The 19,586-nt window shown below is 38.7% G+C and overlaps 1 protein-coding gene across 1 annotated transcript in view; it reads right to left on the reverse strand.

Moving 5' to 3' along the window:
• The window catches only part of LOC149426077 (uncharacterized), a 126,125-nt gene that overhangs the window by 47,854 nt on the left and 58,685 nt on the right, over window positions 1–19,586 (reverse strand). Inside the window, exon 2 of the mRNA XM_089635207.1 lies at window positions 8,892–9,010. Within this exon, the coding sequence (XP_089491333.1) occupies window positions 8,892–9,010 (119 nt within the window). The remainder of the gene's footprint in view (window positions 1–8,891; window positions 9,011–19,586) is intronic.

The following is a 19,586-nucleotide window of genomic DNA, read 5'->3' on the forward strand; positions in this document are numbered from 1 at the left end:
ATATGTGCTTGCAACCTGACAAATACGATAATATGTGATTGCCCTTATTTAGAACAGGTAACTAAAATTAAATACTTAGGTATTATTTTTGACAGCAATTTAAAGTGGAAACAACATATAACCACTACAGCAAACAAACTTAGAAAATTCATTTACTTTTTTAGACAAACTCGCAACTTTCTCAACCTAAGCCAGCTCAAAACAATCTACTATGCACTTTGTCAATCTTTAATAGAATATGGTATCATAGCATGGGGAGGAGCAAACGCTGCCGCCATTGATCCAAATATCTAAAGCTCAGAAACTTATAATAAAGATTATCCTCAAACTACCAATCACAAGCAGTTCGGATGAAATCTTTAGGAAAATCTGTGTTATGGACATTAGGCAACTTTATGCCAAAAACATACTAACATACCTCTTCAAACACAAAACTACTTTTGACAATATCCAAACTGCTCGTGATACTAGAACCAAAGGACATAATTTCTTACAAATCCCTTTTGCTAAAACAACTTTTGGCCAGAGAAATTTTAGATATTTTGCAACAAGGCTATATAATGCTCTCCCACTAGCCATTAGACTGAACGAATTTTTTTTGAAATATAAAACAGACATCAAGTCTTGGATCATCAGCCAAGACAGATCCATGATCAAAAATTTTATAAAAATCCCTACATAAGTATGTACTCCAACTAGATGCTGATTAACAAATTTAACATTTATTATTATTATTTATTATTTTGTATCTTTTTCACAATGTCATTTAATGTAATGAAATATTTTATGCATCAAAAAATATGTAAACATTAATTCATGTATCAAATACGTCTGTCTCGACACAGGTTTATCCTAGTGAGACAGACATCGAAAAAAAAACCTGTAAAAAAACTTTATATTGATAATAAAAAATAAAAATAAAAAATCAAAAAATCAAAAATACAAATCAAATTGATGATTTGTGTAGAAAATTTTTGGCTTTTCTACTCATTAACTATAGAACATATTATATCGGGATGTTCTATATTAGCACCGTCCGAGTATACATTTAGGCACAATCAAGTTTTAAAAATAATTCACCAAAGTTTGGTAATTAAACATAACTTGATTGACTGCCGTAATATAATACCATATTATGAATACGAACCAAATTCATTTTTAGAAAACGAATTTTATAAAATATATTATGATAAAACTATACTAACAGACCGAACGATAAGACATAATAGAACCGATATAGTTTTACATGACAAAATTTAAAAAAAATAACTTATATCATTGATGTCGCTATTCCAAATTCCTGTAATATTCAAAAATCCGTTTGTGAAAAAATAAGAAAATACTCAGATTTAGGAAATGAGAAAAAAAGAATTCGGCATTCTCAGACTATAAAAATATTACCATTTGTTATTTTGGCTACTACCTAGCTACTGGCATTATACCTAGCTCTCTCATTAAAAATTTAGGCGTATTAGATCTATCAAAAAATTTATATATAAAGATGCAAAAGTCGGTCATTTTGAATACATGGAGGATAACGAAAGATTTTTTAAAATATTTATGTTGTGGGATCAGTAAGATTTATAGGCCCTGTTAGAAGTTCTACCGAGCCGAACCCTCTGATATGAAAATATCTGGAGTCGGTGAATTTTTTTTCCCATTTGATCTCTGGTGAGTTGACGTGTTGTTGTTCTTGTATTGTTTTGTATTTATTTTACCTATATAATGCACTTGCATAGTGTTGATTGACTAGCTGATCATTTGTGGAAAAGTGAGTGGAAGGGTTTGGTTTTTCCTATGGGGAAGATTTAACCCGGACAACAAAATCGGAAGCATTAAAAAAATAATAATAACTTTACATTAAGGTACAATCAAGTTTTAAAAATAATTCACCAAAGTTTGGTAATTAAACATAACTTGATTGACTGCCGTCATATAATACCATATTATGAATACGAACCAAATTCATTTTTAGAAAACATTGTAACGGACGTTGTTGGCCACATTTATCAAAAATATGTTTTCATTTATAAAATGTGCCAACTCCACCCCACTGGCAAATTCCTCTCTCTCCGCCACTGCGCATTTGTATCCCGTTTCGGCCAAATTTTTTTTTTTTGATTTTCTAGATTTTTATTTTCCGTGAAATGGTGAATCATTTAAATTTACTGAATTTAAAGTTAATGATCTTTATACAAATAGAACAGCGTCATATGCGCCTCACAATTTTTACCTCATATGGGAGTTTTAAATATTACCTGGCTATTATAGACTTAGAGGCCTTGTATTTTATCGGTAGGGAAAAATTTTTTTTATCTACAAACCCTACTAAAATTGTATATTTTTTCCAGCATCAGCATCAACCAGCGAACGTCGGCAGCCATATACTACATACATGTCAGTTGGTGTTATGTTGGGATCGGGGGGGAAATTCGGCTGCGTCCTATTGTGGGAATCCTTCCGCATTTGCCTGTTGGAGTAAGAGAAACTGCAGAAAACCTTGCAATGTTTTACGGTGGCATATGTACGCGTATGTGGCGCGAGTAAAATCTCCACCCTTTTTCGGTCGACAGCCAAATGTCCGCTGCGAGTCAACCATATAGGATATAAGCAGAGACGAAAAAATAGTTGAATCAGTTCAACTTTACCATCAAAAACAAGTTTTTTACTTCTACAAGTGACTCTTGCCCCACCACCGACTGCCTCACCTCGCATAGTCTTCTGCTGCAAAACTTATCGTATTTTACCTCTTCAAGACCAGCCGGCCCTGACTAGGAAAACCGCCAAACGCCAGAAACGAGCAAAGACGACAGCACACTCAGTGCCCAACATTCACAGAGCACAGGGCGCGGGAGGCAGATTGCAATAATTTGTACAGCTATTATCATCATCGGCCGTAAAGGAGCATTCCCTTCGGTTGAAGACACCGTTTGGACCCGGAGCCCAAATCTACAGTCTTGTGCGGACTCCTGTCCAGTACAAATATATTATGATAAAACTATACTAACAGACCGAACGAATAGTCATAATAGACCCGATATAGTTTTACATGACAAAATTAAAAAAAATAACTTATATCATTGATGTCGCTATTCCAAATTCCTGTAATATTCAAAAATCCGTTAGTGAAAAAATAAGAAAATACTCAGATTTAGGAAATGAGAAAAAAAGAATTCGGCATTCTCAGACTATAAAAATATTACCATTTGTTATTTTGGCCACTACAGCTACTAGCTACTGGCATTATACCTAGCTCTCTCATTAAAAATTTAGGCGTATTAGATCTATCAAAAAATTATATATAAAAATGCAAAAATCAGTCATTATGCAAAAATCAGTCATTTTAAATACATATAGGATAACGAAAGTTTTTTTAAACATTTATGTTGAGGGATCAGTATGATTTATAGGCCCTGTTAGGAGTTCGAACGAGCCGAACCCTCTGATATGAAAATATCTGGAGTCGGTGAATTATTTTCCCATTTGATCTCTGGTGAGTTGACGTGTTGTTCTTGTATTGTTTTGTATTTATTTTGCTTATATAATGCACTTGCATAATGTTGATTGACTAGATGATCATTTGTGGAAAAGTGTGTGGAAGGGTTTAGTTTTTCCTATGGGGAAGATTTAACCCGGACATAAAATCGGAAATATATTAGTAATTGGGTAAGGTTTGAAACTATATCAGTATATTTTTTTGTTGTTGCGCGTAATTTTAAATCTACGGTATCTTATATCTTACCGATATCTTCTAAGATATCGATAAAATGATAAACTGTGAAGGGCAATTTTGGTCTACATTAAATGCCTAACGTAACTTACACATTACTTGAATAAGGATCAATATTATGCCTCCCCACCCTTTCGACATTCCTTGAATGAGATGAAAATTTTCAAAGAACTGAGGCAAAAGAGCGGAATTTTATAATAATCGTGTTTAGAATGCAAAGTAATTGCCAATTTATATTACGAGCCTTCCAAATGTCCAATTACTGACATGCATTACCATTCGGTAGAGAAAAGTTTTCTTTGGTAATATTTTCGTCCACTCGGTTCATACCGAAAATAAATAATATAAAGTAATATTGTATAGCAATAAAGACTAAAAATTGGCTATTCTCGGTAATAGCTTCATGTTCCAAAATTTGTTCAGGCGCAGCCGGGGGCGAGGAAAGTAATTTGCTGAGACGATCAAATAAAAATAAGATTACGCCTCTCCGCCTGAGAATATCAGGTAATAGTACAAGGAATGTTTTATAAGGCTTTATTATATTCAAATTACGTCATAAAAAAATTAAAAATCCGCTTTCGTGAAGCTTTTCCCACTCCCAATTAAAATAACAAACGTTCGTTAGCTTTCTTGTCTCTATTAAAATAGCCCCTTCAAAGTCTTTGAGCTTTTACGCACTAAACGTTTTACGCAACTTCCTAGATTGTCTACTTAATACTTTCATTTTTTGTAAAGACTGATATTTTACCTTATGAATTAAAGCGAAGAAACAAGGCTGAACAAACTCAATAGCCTTAAATCTACTAAACCTTTTCTTGTTCTTTTATGCTTTTGGCTGTGCCTCATTATCCGAGAGTTTGAGTTACTTCGCATAATAAAAAATCAACATAATGAATAAATAAAAATAATTTTTGGTAAAGAATCCATAAAAAATGTATTTTCCTTGCAAAATCTATCAAGATGGTTATTGCTTGGCCATTGAAGTGACGGCGCGTTTGGTCTCCACTTACAGCCCCTTCTCATTTCCTTCCCCTTTTTGAGAACCTAGAAATACCATAAATATGATTTACATACACGCCCAGAAAAGGCAAATGCCTCAATTTTTGCCATACCGAGTCAAAACCCCCCTGGCCTTCAATCCGGATACGAGAAGGCTTTCGCGCCGGCATGTTTTTATCAATCGGAAGTTATTAGCCGTGGAGTATGAAAGCTCTGAAATTTATTATTCGCTTTAACGTTAAGGAATACCATTGACGCTCTGCATTAAAATTTTTGTTTATTGCAATTGAAATGGTGCCTCATTCTATAGAGCGTGGAATTAGTCATTCACACTTCTGTCGCTTTGAAGTGATTGCATTTTACTGTCATTTATTTACGAATAGGTAATATGTTTTTAATGTTGGTACTTGTACTATAATCATTGCACCTCGCCAAAATTGTTTGACATTAATAAATCATGGGTTTGTTAGGTATGTACTAGATAAATACTAATTTAAAAGCTGTTTTTATCAATCAATAGACAACCAAAAGAATATTTAAAAATAAATCAATAACTTAGTAAACACCACTTTTATTTTTTATACTTAATGCCCACCGGGTTTCGCTATAACCGTAGCTTCTATAATACTGTATTCGGTTCTGTATAATACTGTATTCTGCATCAATACAGTATTATACATCACCGATGAAGCTACGGTTAAGTATAAAATATAAAAGTAGTGTTTACTAAGGATGGGTTGTTTCGCAAAGTTTGAACAATTCGTCAAATTTCAATGTTGATTTTCAAGTTATATATGAAGGTTCTATTCAAGTTCTTATAAGTTCAACATAAAAGCGATAGTGAAAGTGCCTTGTTTTCTTGCATTATAAATATATTTGCGATTGTATTATTATTATTATTGTAGAAAGCAATCACTTTGTGGTTTGACATATTTAATAAAATAAAATAAAATACTTTTTGTTTTAAAACCATGAGTTTTTAATAATTTTTATAACTGACCGGTTTCGCTTTACTAAACCATCTTCAGGGTACAAATTATTACTAGACAAGAAGTACAAAGTGTGAGCTTTTATATAAAAAAAATTTGAGGGAGACAACATGATATAAATTTAACAAACACAGAGAAATCATACAATACATTTACACAAGTACAAAAGACATGGGAAAAACCAAAATATAATTATGTAGACTAATGGATTATAATAATATGTATGGAGGAACAAAGCATCAACTGACATGGTGATAAGGAGGACTTGGACATTTTTAAGGGTTCATTGGAAACAAACTTAATATTGGACTACTTGATTATTAAGAATAGGAATTTTGGTTTTTACAGCTTTTTTTATTTCCAGTGCTTCAAGATTATTGAGTCTGTTACCATGCCCGTTTGTTTTTTATATATAAGCTCACACTTTGTACTTCTTGTCTAGTAATAATTGGCACCCTGAAGATGTTTGAGTAAAGCGAAACCGGTCGGTTATAAAAATTATTAAAAACTCGTGGTTTTACAACAAAAAGTATTTTATTTTGTTTTATTATGATTATATTATTATCTGTAAGAATTCATTGCGTTTATTGAGCAAATTTGCATTGGCATCTTTTTCGAAAGAAGATAAAATGAATTTGGTTTTTTGGTATGTTGACTTGAACTAACGCATTATACCAAATGTACGTTTATCAAAGATATAAGATTCACACGCAAGTGAATATAAATATTTCAAGGGCAAAATATCAAAATAGGTAAATTTCCAGTAACACCCGGGTGTTGATAGTGTCGCTGTAAAACCGTATCCCACGAATATGAGCCAGTCAGAAGGTTTTCTTTTCTTACACTATCGTGTTAAAGGAGACGTCAACATAGACTGAGCAGATTTACGTCGGGTACCGGAAGTTATTCCCTTCCGCGTTTTGTATTTTGGTTTTGTTTTTTTTGCAGTCTGGAAGGCATGGGTGACAGAATGAAAAGGAAACGTCACATGGAATGCAAGGGCATGATTCGCAGTCGGAGGCGTCTCAGCAGAAGGTATCCCAAGTTTTCTGCAAGGTTGTTTTGAGGGGACGTTGACGTGGCGTGGCGCTATAGCGTACTCTAGTGGTGTCGACCTGGAAGCTGATGTAAGCCAACTAGTACGCACTCTTGGCGGAGTTACAGCAGATTCTAAGAGGTGAAGATGAGCTTTATCATACAAAGTCTACATGACACACTTTCGCGTTATTTAATTTCTTCATAAGTAGACAGTGAAGTAGACTTCAAAGTAGAGTTTTGAGAAATTTGTGGATATGGTAAGAATGTTTAATTTGTTATCCTTATTTTTACATTTAAGAGATGGATCGCCAGCTATAGGGGCATAGCCTGGACACGCTCGGGACGATGGAGGTGGAGAAGCCTGCGAAGTTCGAAAGAGATTTATTTGTATAGTTACCCCTTTTCCTTCCCCTCCCCTTCTCTATCATTCCTTTCCTCGAGATAAGACTTGGTTAATAACAAAACTAACATAGATCGCAACAGGTGGAGACGGCGGCGGTGACGACCACAGAGTAAGATTACAGGAAATGTCCGAAGCCCGATACTCTTTGCATGTCGATTCTAATTTACACAATAATAAAACTATTTCATGTTCTCGGATTTCATTAAAGGTCTACAAGATTAGGGTTTGATTTGTTAGTTTGCTCATAAAACGCACGGTGTTATGAGCAAAGTTTTAACAATTTCATTGTTAAAGAGGTCACCCACTCTAATTAAACAGAATGGAATCACCACAGAACATATGCATTAATGGCTCGTTCATATGAAAAAAAAAATAAAGCTGAAAAATTTGCATTATTGCGAAATAACTCTCAACATCTTGTTTACTGTATACCTACTCTAAACAGGGATCGAGGGAAATATGAATGTTTTGCCGGGATGACATTATATTTCGAGCGCAGAATATCAAAATAGGTAAATTTCCAGTAGCGGTGTGTTTTGATTGTTATATCTTGAGAATGTACATAATAAAGTCACATTATTCTCTTCCGGGGGTAGCTGGTAAATGGCCGGTGCTCGAAACATAGCTTTGTGTACATAGTAAAACGATGACACTTCTTTTGTCGGGATGATGTGGTCATAGATTCATAGGTATATTCTGCGGTTTTGAAATGCACACTCTTGACAAACATTTGGTTTAATTGATCGCGCTATGACTTCATATGACATCCTTTGCTTATCCTTAATCTATGTACGGATGCATGTATGTATTACGTAGGTCCATAAGGCTCTATAATATGATTTGATATAAATGCAGTACACCATGAAAACAGATCTAGTAGGTGCACATATCGGTATTTCCTATATTAGATGTAGTCCTACTCTATCTACTCGCTAGACTGGTACGGCGCAGGCGGCGCCGTTAGCGTTAGGGCGGGAACTGGGTTTGGCGGCTGCGCGAGAGGGGGACTCCCCGGCCCGGCGTTTCACGCACCAGAGATGGTTGGAAATAGAAAGGATTATAAACTGTTCAATGAGTTAATCGTTCTTTGTTATTATGATGGATAACATTTTAATTGAAAAGGTGAGTCTTGGTATGTGGAGCCATCGAATGAGATTTAGAACGGCGAATCGAAAATATAATTTAGAAAAATTATTAAGAAGTTTTTTTTAATTATTAAAATAACTAACCGCCCTGAAAAATTTACGAAAATGGTAATGGTGAAGAAACTAGTATGTTAACATGATAAAGAAATAAAATGAACATCGCGAAAAGCGTAAATGTTAGTAATCCACTAAAAATGTTTAGAATCAAATAAATATAGTGTTTGCCTACCGATGTAAAAATTATATTGAATTTTCAAAAACCGTATTTATATTTTATTTCCTTCGTAGTCTTCTCCTATACTCAATCTTAAATTCACTTCTGGAAAAATTTCCTCCACAATACAGATGAACTCCTAGCGTGGAGAACTATACATGCATTATACATGCATCTTATTCAACTAAATACATATACCTGCATATGTCGGTAATGTTGAAATAAAATACAAATAAGTAAACGCGTGGGAGGTAGATTTACATAATTAGAATTAATATCAAAGGAAATATATTTCTCCGGCACAATGCTTAGAGCGAACACTTCATAAACAGCGGCAGCAGAGAATTATTTAGAGATATAAATGTTTTATTACCTTCTAGTTCCGGCGATCTCCACTACCTTGCATCTTGTGCGGCTCCACCAGGAGGGCTGAAGGGTCCAGTAAGACGAGGAAGCACTGCGCGCCCAGCCCTCCTCCGGGAACAGCAGCACCTGCACACCCATATACCACACAGTTAGTCACAACATCACATGTAGTCATATAGTCGGCAGTGATCTCCACCACCTTGCATCTTGTGCGGCTCCACCAGGAGGGCTGAAGGGTCCAGTAAGACGAGGAAGCACTGCGCGCCCAGCCCTCCTCCGGGAACAGCAGCACCTGCACACCCATATACCACACAGTTAGTCACAACATCACATGTAGTCATATAGTCGGCAGTAATCTCCACCACCTTGCATCTTGTGCGGCTCCACCAGGAGGGCTGAAGGGTCCAGTAAGACGAGGAAGCACTGCGCGCCCAGCCCTCCTCCGGGAACAGCAGCACCTGCACACCCATATACCACACAGTTAGTCACAACATCACATGTAGTCATATAGTCGGCAGTAATCTCCACCACCTTGCATCTTGTGCGGCTCCACCAGGAGGGCTGAAGGGTCCAGTAAGACGAGGAAGCACTGCGCGCCCAGCCCTCCTCCGGGAACAGCAGCACCTGCACACCCATATACCACACAGTTAGTCACAACATCACATGTAGTCATATAGTCGGCAGTAATCTCCACCACCTTGCATCTTGTGCGGCTCCACCAGGAGGGCTGAAGGGTCCAGTAAGACGAGGAAGCACTGCGCGCCCAGCCCTCCTCCGGGAACAGCAGCACCTGCACACCCATATACCACACAGTTAGTCACAACATCACATGTAGTCATATAGTCGGCAGTGATCTCCACCACCTTGCATCTTGTGCGGCTCCACCAGGAGGGCTGAAGGGTCCAGTAAGACGAGGAAGCACTGCGCGCCCAGCCCTCCTCCGGGAACAGCAGCACCTGCACACCCATATACCACACAGTTAGTCACAACATCACATGTAGTCATATAGTCGGCAGTAATCTCCACCACCTTGCATCTTGTGCGGCTCCACCAGGAGGGCTGAAGGGTCCAGTAAGACGAGGAAGCACTGCGCGCCCAGCCCTCCTCCGGGAACAGCAGCACCTGCACACCCATATACCACACAGTTAGTCACAACATCACATGTAGTCATATAGTCGGCAGTGATCTCCACCACCTTGCATCTTGTGCGGCTCCACCAGGAGGGCTGAAGGGTCCAGTAAGACGAGGAAGCACTGCGCGCCCAGCCCTCCTCCGGGAACAGCAGCACCTGCACACCCATATACCACACAGTTAGTCACAACATCACATGTAGTCATATAGTCGGCAGTGATCTCCACCACCTTGCATCTTGTGCGGCTCCACCAGGAGGGCTGAAGGGTCCAGTAAGACGAGGAAGCACTGCGCGCCCAGCCCTCCTCCGGGAACAGCAGCACCTGCACACCCATATACCACACAGTTAGTCACAACATCACATGTAGTCATATAGTCGGCAGTGATCTCCACCACCTTGCATCTTGTGCGGCTCCACCAGGAGGGCTGAAGGGTCCAGTAAGACGAGGAAGCACTGCGCGCCCAGCCCTCCTCCGGGAACAGCAGCACCTGCACACCCATATACCACACAGTTAGTCACAACATCACATGTAGTCATATAGTCGGCAGTAATCTCCACCACCTTGCATCTTGTGCGGCTCCACCAGGAGGGCTGAAGGGTCCAGTAAGACGAGGAAGCACTGCGCGCCCAGCCCTCCTCCGGGAACAGCAGCACCTGCACACCCATATACCACACAGTTAGTCACAACATCACATGTAGTCATATAGTCGGCAGTAATCTCCACCACCTTGCATCTTGTGCGGCTCCACCAGGAGGGCTGAAGGGTCCAGTAAGACGAGGAAGCACTGCGCGCCCAGCCCTCCTCCGGGAACAGCAGCACCTGCACACCCATATACCACACAGTTAGTCACAACATCACATGTAGTCATATAGTCGGCAGTAATCTCCACCACCTTGCATCTTGTGCGGCTCCACCAGGAGGGCTGAAGGGTCCAGTAAGACGAGGAAGCACTGCGCGCCCAGCCCTCCTCCGGGAACAGCAGCACCTGCACACCCATATACCACACAGTTAGTCACAACATCACATGTAGTCATATAGTCGGCAGTGATCTCCACCACCTTGCATCTTGTGCGGCTCCACCAGGAGGGCTGAAGGGTCCAGTAAGACGAGGAAGCACTGCGCGCCCAGCCCTCCTCCGGGAACAGCAGCACCTGCACACCCATATACCACACAGTTAGTCACAACATCACATGTAGTCATATAGTCGGCAGTAATCTCCACCACCTTGCATCTTGTGCGGCTCCACCAGGAGGGCTGAAGGGTCCAGTAAGACGAGGAAGCACTGCGCGCCCAGCCCTCCTCCGGGAACAGCAGCACCTGCACACCCATATACCACACAGTTAGTCACAACATCACATGTAGTCATATAGTCGGCAGTGATCTCCACCACCTTGCATCTTGTGCGGCTCCACCAGGAGGGCTGAAGGGTCCAGTAAGACGAGGAAGCACTGCGCGCCCAGCCCTCCTCCGGGAACAGCAGCACCTGCACACCCATATACCACACAGTTAGTCACAACATCACATGTAGTCATATAGTCGGCAGTGATCTCCACCACCTTGCATCTTGTGCGGCTCCACCAGGAGGGCTGAAGGGTCCAGTAAGACGAGGAAGCACTGCGCGCCCAGCCCTCCTCCGGGAACAGCAGCACCTGCACACCCATATACCACACAGTTAGTCACAACATCACATGTAGTCATATAGTCGGCAGTGATCTCCACCACCTTGCATCTTGTGCGGCTCCACCAGGAGGGCTGAAGGGTCCAGTAAGACGAGGAAGCACTGCGCGCCCAGCCCTCCTCCGGGAACAGCAGCACCTGCACACCCATATACCACACAGTTAGTCACAACATCACATGTAGTCATATAGTCGGCAGTGATCTCCACCACCTTGCATCTTGTGCGGCTCCACCAGGAGGGCTGAAGGGTCCAGTAAGACGAGGAAGCACTGCGCGCCCAGCCCTCCTCCGGGAACAGCAGCACCTGCACACCCATATACCACACAGTTAGTCACAACATCACATGTAGTCATATAGTCGGCAGTGATCTCCACCACCTTGCATCTTGTGCGGCTCCACCAGGAGGGCTGAAGGGTCCAGTAGGACGAGGAAGCACTGCGCGCCCAGCCCTCCTCCGGGAACAGCAGCACCTGCACACCCATATACCACACAGTTAGTCACAACATCACATGTAGTCATATAGTCGGCAATGATCTCCACCACCTTGCATCTTGTGCGGCTCCACCAGGAGGGCTGGAGGGTCCAGTAAGACGAGGAAGCACTGCGCGCCCAGCCCTCCTCCGGGAACAGCAGCACCTGCACACCCATATACCACACAGTTAGTCACAACATCACATGTAGTCATATAGTCGGCAGTGATCTCCACCACCTTGCATCTTGTGCGGCTCCACCAGGAGGGCTGAAGGGTCCAGTAGGACGAGGAAGCACTGCGCGCCCAGCCCTCCTCCGGGAACAGCAGCACCTGCACACCCATATACCACACAGTTAGTCACAACATCACATGTAGTCATATAGTCGGCAGTGATCTCCACCACCTTGCATCTTGTGCGGCTCCACCAGGAGGGCTGAAGGGTCCAGTAGGACGAGGAAGCACTGCGCGCCCAGCCCTCCTCCGGGAACAGCAGCACCTGCACACCCATATACCACACAGTTAGTCACAACATCACATGTAGTCATATAGTCGGCAGTAATCTCCACCACCTTGCATCTTGTGCGGCTCCACCAGGAGGGCTGAAGGGTCCAGTAAGACGAGGAAGCACTGCGCGCCCAGCCCTCCTCCGGGAACAGCAGCACCTGCACACCCATATACCACACAGTTAGTCACAACATCACATGTAGTCATATAGTCGGCAGTGATCTCCACCACCTTGCATCTTGTGCGGCTCCACCAGGAGGGCTGAAGGGTCCAGTAGGACGAGGAAGCACTGCGCGCCCAGCCCTCCTCCGGGAACAGCAGCACCTGCACACCCATATACCACACAGTTAGTCACAACATCACATGTAGTCATATAGTCGGCAGTGATCTCCACCACCTTGCATCTTGTGCGGCTCCACCAGGAGGGCTGAAGGGTCCAGTAAGACGAGGAAGCACTGCGCGCCCAGCCCTCCTCCGGGAACAGCAGCACCTGCACACCCATATACCACACAGTTAGTCACAACATCACATGTAGTCATATAGTCGGCAGTAATCTCCACCACCTTGCATCTTGTGCGGCTCCACCAGGAGGGCTGAAGGGTCCAGTAGGACGAGGAAGCACTGCGCGCCCAGCCCTCCTCCGGGAACAGCAGCACCTGCACACCCATATACCACACAGTTAGTCACAACATCACATGTAGTCATATAGTCGGCAGTGATCTCCACCACCTTGCATCTTGTGCGGCTCCACCAGGAGGGCTGAAGGGTCCAGTAGGACGAGGAAGCACTGCGCGCCCAGCCCTCCTCCGGGAACAGCAGCACCTGCACACCCATATACCACACAGTCAGTCACAACATCACATGTAGTCATATAGTTGGCCCTCTTCCGGGAACGGCAGAGCCTGTACAGGCACGCAGTCAATCACAACATCACGTGTATTCAGATAGTCATTTGTGACGTCTAGCTCGTTCCTTAGTCTCTAAACTAAACTCCTTCTAGAATAACTAATCAGGTTTGAAGGCAATTTCACGAACTTTAACTCTACGTTCCATGATTTAAAACGGTTTCAGAATGTTATTTTCCTCAAAAGTGATCTCGAAATGAAATATGTCTTCATATGTGTTTATGATGAGTTTTATACGGAGAGAAGATGTGGAAATAGAGATGAAGAAGGAAGGAAGAGAGAAGAGAAGATGAGCGTGGCCTCGGGGTGATTACTTGGAAAACTTATTACTAAAAAGAGTTCTTTGGTTTATTTTCTCTTGGAATATCGAATGAGAAATATGCTTTACAAAATTAAACTTATACCAGTGGTGTAGCGCAAAACATAGCCGTGATCTGAAATAAGACGTATAAACATGGTTTTGTACAAGTTTATTTTATAAGATGTACCTTGAAGGAATATTTTTCTATTTGATTTTATCACGCCCAGCTAGACTTTCATATGTTTATCATATAAGACAATAAACATTTAATGAACAACAATTTAAAATAAACTTTACAATGCAATGTGGAAAAATATTAAATAAGATAATAGATAGATTCTGAAACATTACTGGAAACACCATAAAAAAAGTCCATAGAAAATTCTTTGTGTACTATAAAAAAATATATAATAATATAGTTTATGTACCGAAACGAATTATATTACAAATATTTTATTTAGTGATTGATACGTCAAATAATATGTTAATAATGGTTCCATGAGAACTCTTCAAAATTGTAATTCAACACACCTATAAAAAGTGCTATAAAATTATGAAAAGTAATGAAACAAAAATTAGGTTCAATACATATGTTTTTTTATTATTTTGGCACAATATTTTAGATTTCATAGTACAATCCAGTAATGTTGGCGTCACTGGGTGGTTTGCCCGTGCTGAGTAATACATCGTTACGTATGTAATGTAACCTATTTAACCAAATTTTTGTGTCATCACTTTTCATAACTTTATAGCACTTCTTATAGGTGTGTTGAATTGTTATTTTATTTATAAATTAACGCCCTTTTTCAGGGCTTTTACATATGTATATTAAGAAATATACTAATGAGTTATCCGGTCACCGTTAATAACATCCTTAATTTCCCAAAATCTGTATTCGGTGAACGATAGTACATAATGTGATTACGCAGTGGAGTTGTAACAATAATACGGGGATGTTGGTTTGCGAGGGATTCGGAAATAAATCAAGTGTTATAGTTCGGTGCTGTTAATTATTTAATTTATGGATTAAATTTTTTTTGGTATATTCGAAGTTTTTTTACAAAATATTATTTGGTAATACTCACCAGTGCTGAGGCCCCCATTTTACAATTTATTGTAACAAAATATATTATTAAAACTAGATTGTCCAGATGCTAGCGTAATAATACGTAAGAAATAAAATAAAATAAAATAAAATAAAATAAATAAAATGAAGTTATTGAATTAAAATAATTAAGCTAGTAAAACTAAGCAATATGTATGTAATTACACAGGTTTGCAACGTTTTTTTTTTCTTCTTTAAAATAAGAGATAATTTCCATGTATTTTTGGTTGCTGAATTCGGGAAAATTATCAAAAAAATTCCATTACGTAAGGTTTTTCCGCAAAACGCAAAATACTGTGGGATTGCCTATCTTAAGGTGCAAAACGGGGTTTATTGCCGAAATATATATTTTTTATTATTTACAATTTATTATAAGATAATATTAAGTTTAATAGATTGAAACAAAACATTTAGTAACTCATGACGATAAAATTAGTCAGCTTTGAATCATATTATATTGGGATTTTCCGTAGTAAGTATTATGAGAGAATGCCGGAATTCCCAAGGTGCCCACTCCTTTCTATGCCCTTTCATTAATTTATTTCTGTTCCAAATTTCGTAACGTGCGTTTCAAAAATGACTTCAAGAGGTTGTGTAAATTTTTCTGAGAGTTTTTGCTATATTTGTCGTGAATTTTTAGTTAAAAAACAACAAAGAAATATTACTGATTTTATTAAAAAAGTATATTTTGCGTATTTTGGTGTGAATATGGGGGACCAGGACAAATCTTGGGCCCCGCATGGAGTTTGTTCAGGGTGTGTTGAAGGACTTAGAATGTGGTCAAAAGGTAAAGTTAAAGTTTTTCGTTTTGATGTTCCCATGATTTGGAGAGAGCCTCGAAACCACAGCGATGACTGCTACTTTTGTTCGTGCAATGTACAAGGGTATAATAGTACCAAAAGTAAAAAACAAATTTGCTACCCAAACATGGATTCAGCACTCCGCTCAGTCCCTCATCGACCTAACATTCCTACACCACAAGCACCCCAAAGGCTGGACGATTTGTCATCATCAGAAAGTGAATTAGAAGAAAATTCTAGTGACAAGTTTCAAGTAGTCGACTCCAGTGGACCTCAACAATTTTCTCAATTTGAATTAAATGACCTGATCCGAGATTTGGGACTCCCGAAAGAATCTGATGAATTACTAGGATCCAGACTGCAAGAGAAGAATTTATTGATACCTGGAACTTCTTTTGCTTGGTATAAAAATAGAGAAAAACATTTTGAGCCTTATTTTTCTCAAGATGGTGAGCTAGTCTATTGTTCCGATGTTAATGGTTTAATGTCCACGTTCAAAGTTCAACATATAGTTGAAAATTGGAGACTGTTGATTGTTGATTCCTCGGAAAGAAGTATAAAAGCTGTTTTACTTCACAACGGGAATAGGTACGCATCAATACTCGGTCACTCAATGCATTTGAAGGAAACTTATGGTAACTTGTCATTGATCTTGGATAAGTTAAATTACAAGGAATTCGAGTGGACAGTGTGTGGGGATCTTAAAGTAATTTCTATGAAATTTGGACAGCAAGGTGGTTACACAAAATTTCCCTGTTTTCTTTGTGAATGGGATAGTCGTGCTCAAGCTGAACACTGGAACCAAAAAGTTTGGCCGAAAAGAACATTGAAGGTCGGAGAGAAAAACGTGCACTTTGAATCTTTGATTGATCCTAAAAAGGTTCTTCTACCACTGCTCCATATCAAACTTGGGATGATGAAGCAGTTTGTGAAGGCATTGCCAAAAGATGGCGAGACATTTAAATACCTTTCAAGCAAGTTTCCTGGTCTGTTTGAAGCAAAGCTGAAGGAGGAAGTTTTTGTTGGTCCTGACATTCGTAAGCTGATGAAAGATAACAACTTTGAAAATCTGATGAACGATGTTGAGAGGTTACCATGAAATTCTTTTAAAGATGTAGTTACGAAGTTTCTAGGGAATCAGAAGGACCCGGACTTTGAAAATATCATAGAAAATATGTCGATCAATTTTAAAAATCTGGGATGCTCAATGATTTTAAAACTCCATTTTTTGAACTTCCATTTGGATTATTTCCCGGAAAATTTTGGTGCAGTTAGTGAAGAGCAAGGTGAGGGGTTTCACCAAGATATCAAGGAAATGGAGAGAAGGTATCAAGGTCGATGGGATACAAATATGATGGGCAACTACTGCTGGATGCTGCATAGGGAAAATATAATATAACGTCCCACAAACGAAAAAGCACAAAACGAAGCTTCCAAACTAAAAAAGCAGATTTTATAAAGATTTATAATAGTACATAATGTAAATAAAATATATTATGACTTAAAACTAATGAAATTTGTATAATTTTATGATTTTTTTCTTTTGCACATTCCCTACAGAAGTAGTGTAAGGCGGGTTTTGCGTATATTTTAATTTCCACATTGTGAAAAATCCTTACGTGATGGGTCGAAATGGATGGCATTCTCGAATTCAGCATACCGAAATACATATAATTTAACCATTACCATTTTTTAAAAATTAAAAATGTCAATTTGCAGACCTGTGTTATTAGTCCGATTGTGATAAATTAAAATAAACGAATTTAAATGAAATATTAAGAAATAAAAGAAACAAAATAAAATAAATAATATAAAATACTGTAATTTAATAAAAAAATATGTAAATATTTATAAAAAGTAAGCAATATGTAAGTAATTATCAAACCGATTGTATAAGCTATGTGTACTATGTAGTCATTTTTTTTGTAATTTATCGTTTTTGGTTCTTTAGTCCATTTCTTAATTTTTTTGTGTAATGTTTTTTGTTTTCTTAATTTTCTGTGTCGAGTGTTAGATTGTTAAATGCTTTTATTGCCTGGTATGTGTGGTGTATTTTTTCAAAGCTTGTGCTTATCGGCGAAGTTTATAAAAGAACTGATCTATATTATCTATGTGTGTGTTTTAATATTTAGATTTTGGTCAAATAAGTACTTAAGTAGTTTTTTATGCAAATTTGGCGTATATCAATAAGTGTGTGAAACGTGTTAAAAAGTTGGTCATTGTTAGTCATTCTAGGTTTTTAGGTATTACCTTTATGATATTTTTCTGTGTAATTTCCTTTGTTTATTGCTCCTCCCCGAACAATTATAACGTATTCTATAATGGATTGGCAAAGTGGATAATATACTGTTTTCATTTGTTTTACTTTACATGTTTCTTATGTTCAAGAAAATGTTTATTGTTTTGAGTAGTTTATTTGTGATGTGTTTAATATGATGTGTCTATCTTAGGTATTGTCTATTATGAATCCTAGATATTTTATTTGGCCAGTTTATTCTAGAGTAGGGCAATCGTAGATGTTCGTGTCTTGTATTTTTGTTTGTATTCTTGTACTTGTGTCATGCATTCTTGTATATTTATAGTGTTTGTCTTAATTTTTGACTGTTCTCTATTATTCATATTATAACTTGAGGATTTTGAAAGTTTATGTCTTACCGCGTTTTCAATTGCGTTTTTCCTAATTCCGCTATATTACAGACTTTTGTCTTATCTATAGATTTGAATATTAAATTAAATAGTGATTTTTGCTAACAATTTTTCCATCCATTTACATGTTGGATAGATCATTTATGTAAAAAATTAAAAGAACGGGCCCTAGTGGAACTTCCTTGTGGAACTCCATATGCAATCGATAGATGCGTTTGCTAGTATGGTGATTAATTTTGGCTTGCAGAGTTCCGTTACTCATATAACTTTTCATTAGTTGGATTTCCTTGCCTTTGATACATTTTTTTTCTATTTTTTAAATAGGATTTTGTGGCAGATCGAATCAAAGGCTTTAGCTAAATTTGGATATATCACTGTGCACTTATGTCCTTGATCTTGGTTGCTATATATTCATAATCTATTACACAAATGCTTGTGTTATGCCCCTTTTTTCAATAAATCCACACTGTTTATCCAAGATTCAGATTTTATCTTCCAGGTATTTTACAAATTGGTTTTTTAATACTCTTTCAAAGATCTTTGATAGTGAGTTCAACAATGTGATTGGTTGTTAGTAATTTCCGTTTCGTCTCTTGCGTTCTAAATAGGGATCACTAATCCTAGTTTAAGAGTACTAAGACAGCTTTGTGTTATAACACAGGCTATCCCGATGAGAGTGCCTAGCACAAACAGAATAATTAATATAAAGATCATGGCAGGGAAAGTCAGGGAAAATGTAAACACATCGAACATAAGAAAAACCTTCCCAAAATAATATTACTTAGCACCAGTTTAAAAAGATTTAATGCATTCATCTTCCGCAATTCGGTAACCCTCATTTAAGAAACTTTGTCGTAAATATCCACGACTAACTGTATCGAGTTTTCATAAGTTTATCCCGTGTGAAGTGTTGAAAAACTTTGGCCGGATATTGGCAGTGGCGCACCTCGGAGTTATAACTGAGTTCCTCGTCGTACACTTAGCGAAAGTTTATACCGACGCATTAAATTATATTTATGCAAGTTAACACTTTTCTTTATTAAAAAAGTTTGTGCAGATTAAGACATCCGGTCACGGTTGCTGTCCAAAAGAACACATTCTCATCTACATTCTAGAACATTGTGTCCGAGACTAACACAGTTCAATACACTAATTAGTT

This window comes from Hesperophylax consimilis, chromosome 1 (assembly GCF_061612785.1).
Source record: "Hesperophylax consimilis isolate HC1 chromosome 1, BYU_Hcon_1.0, whole genome shotgun sequence".
In the NCBI taxonomy this organism is placed as follows: Eukaryota; Metazoa; Arthropoda; class Insecta; order Trichoptera; family Limnephilidae; genus Hesperophylax; species Hesperophylax consimilis.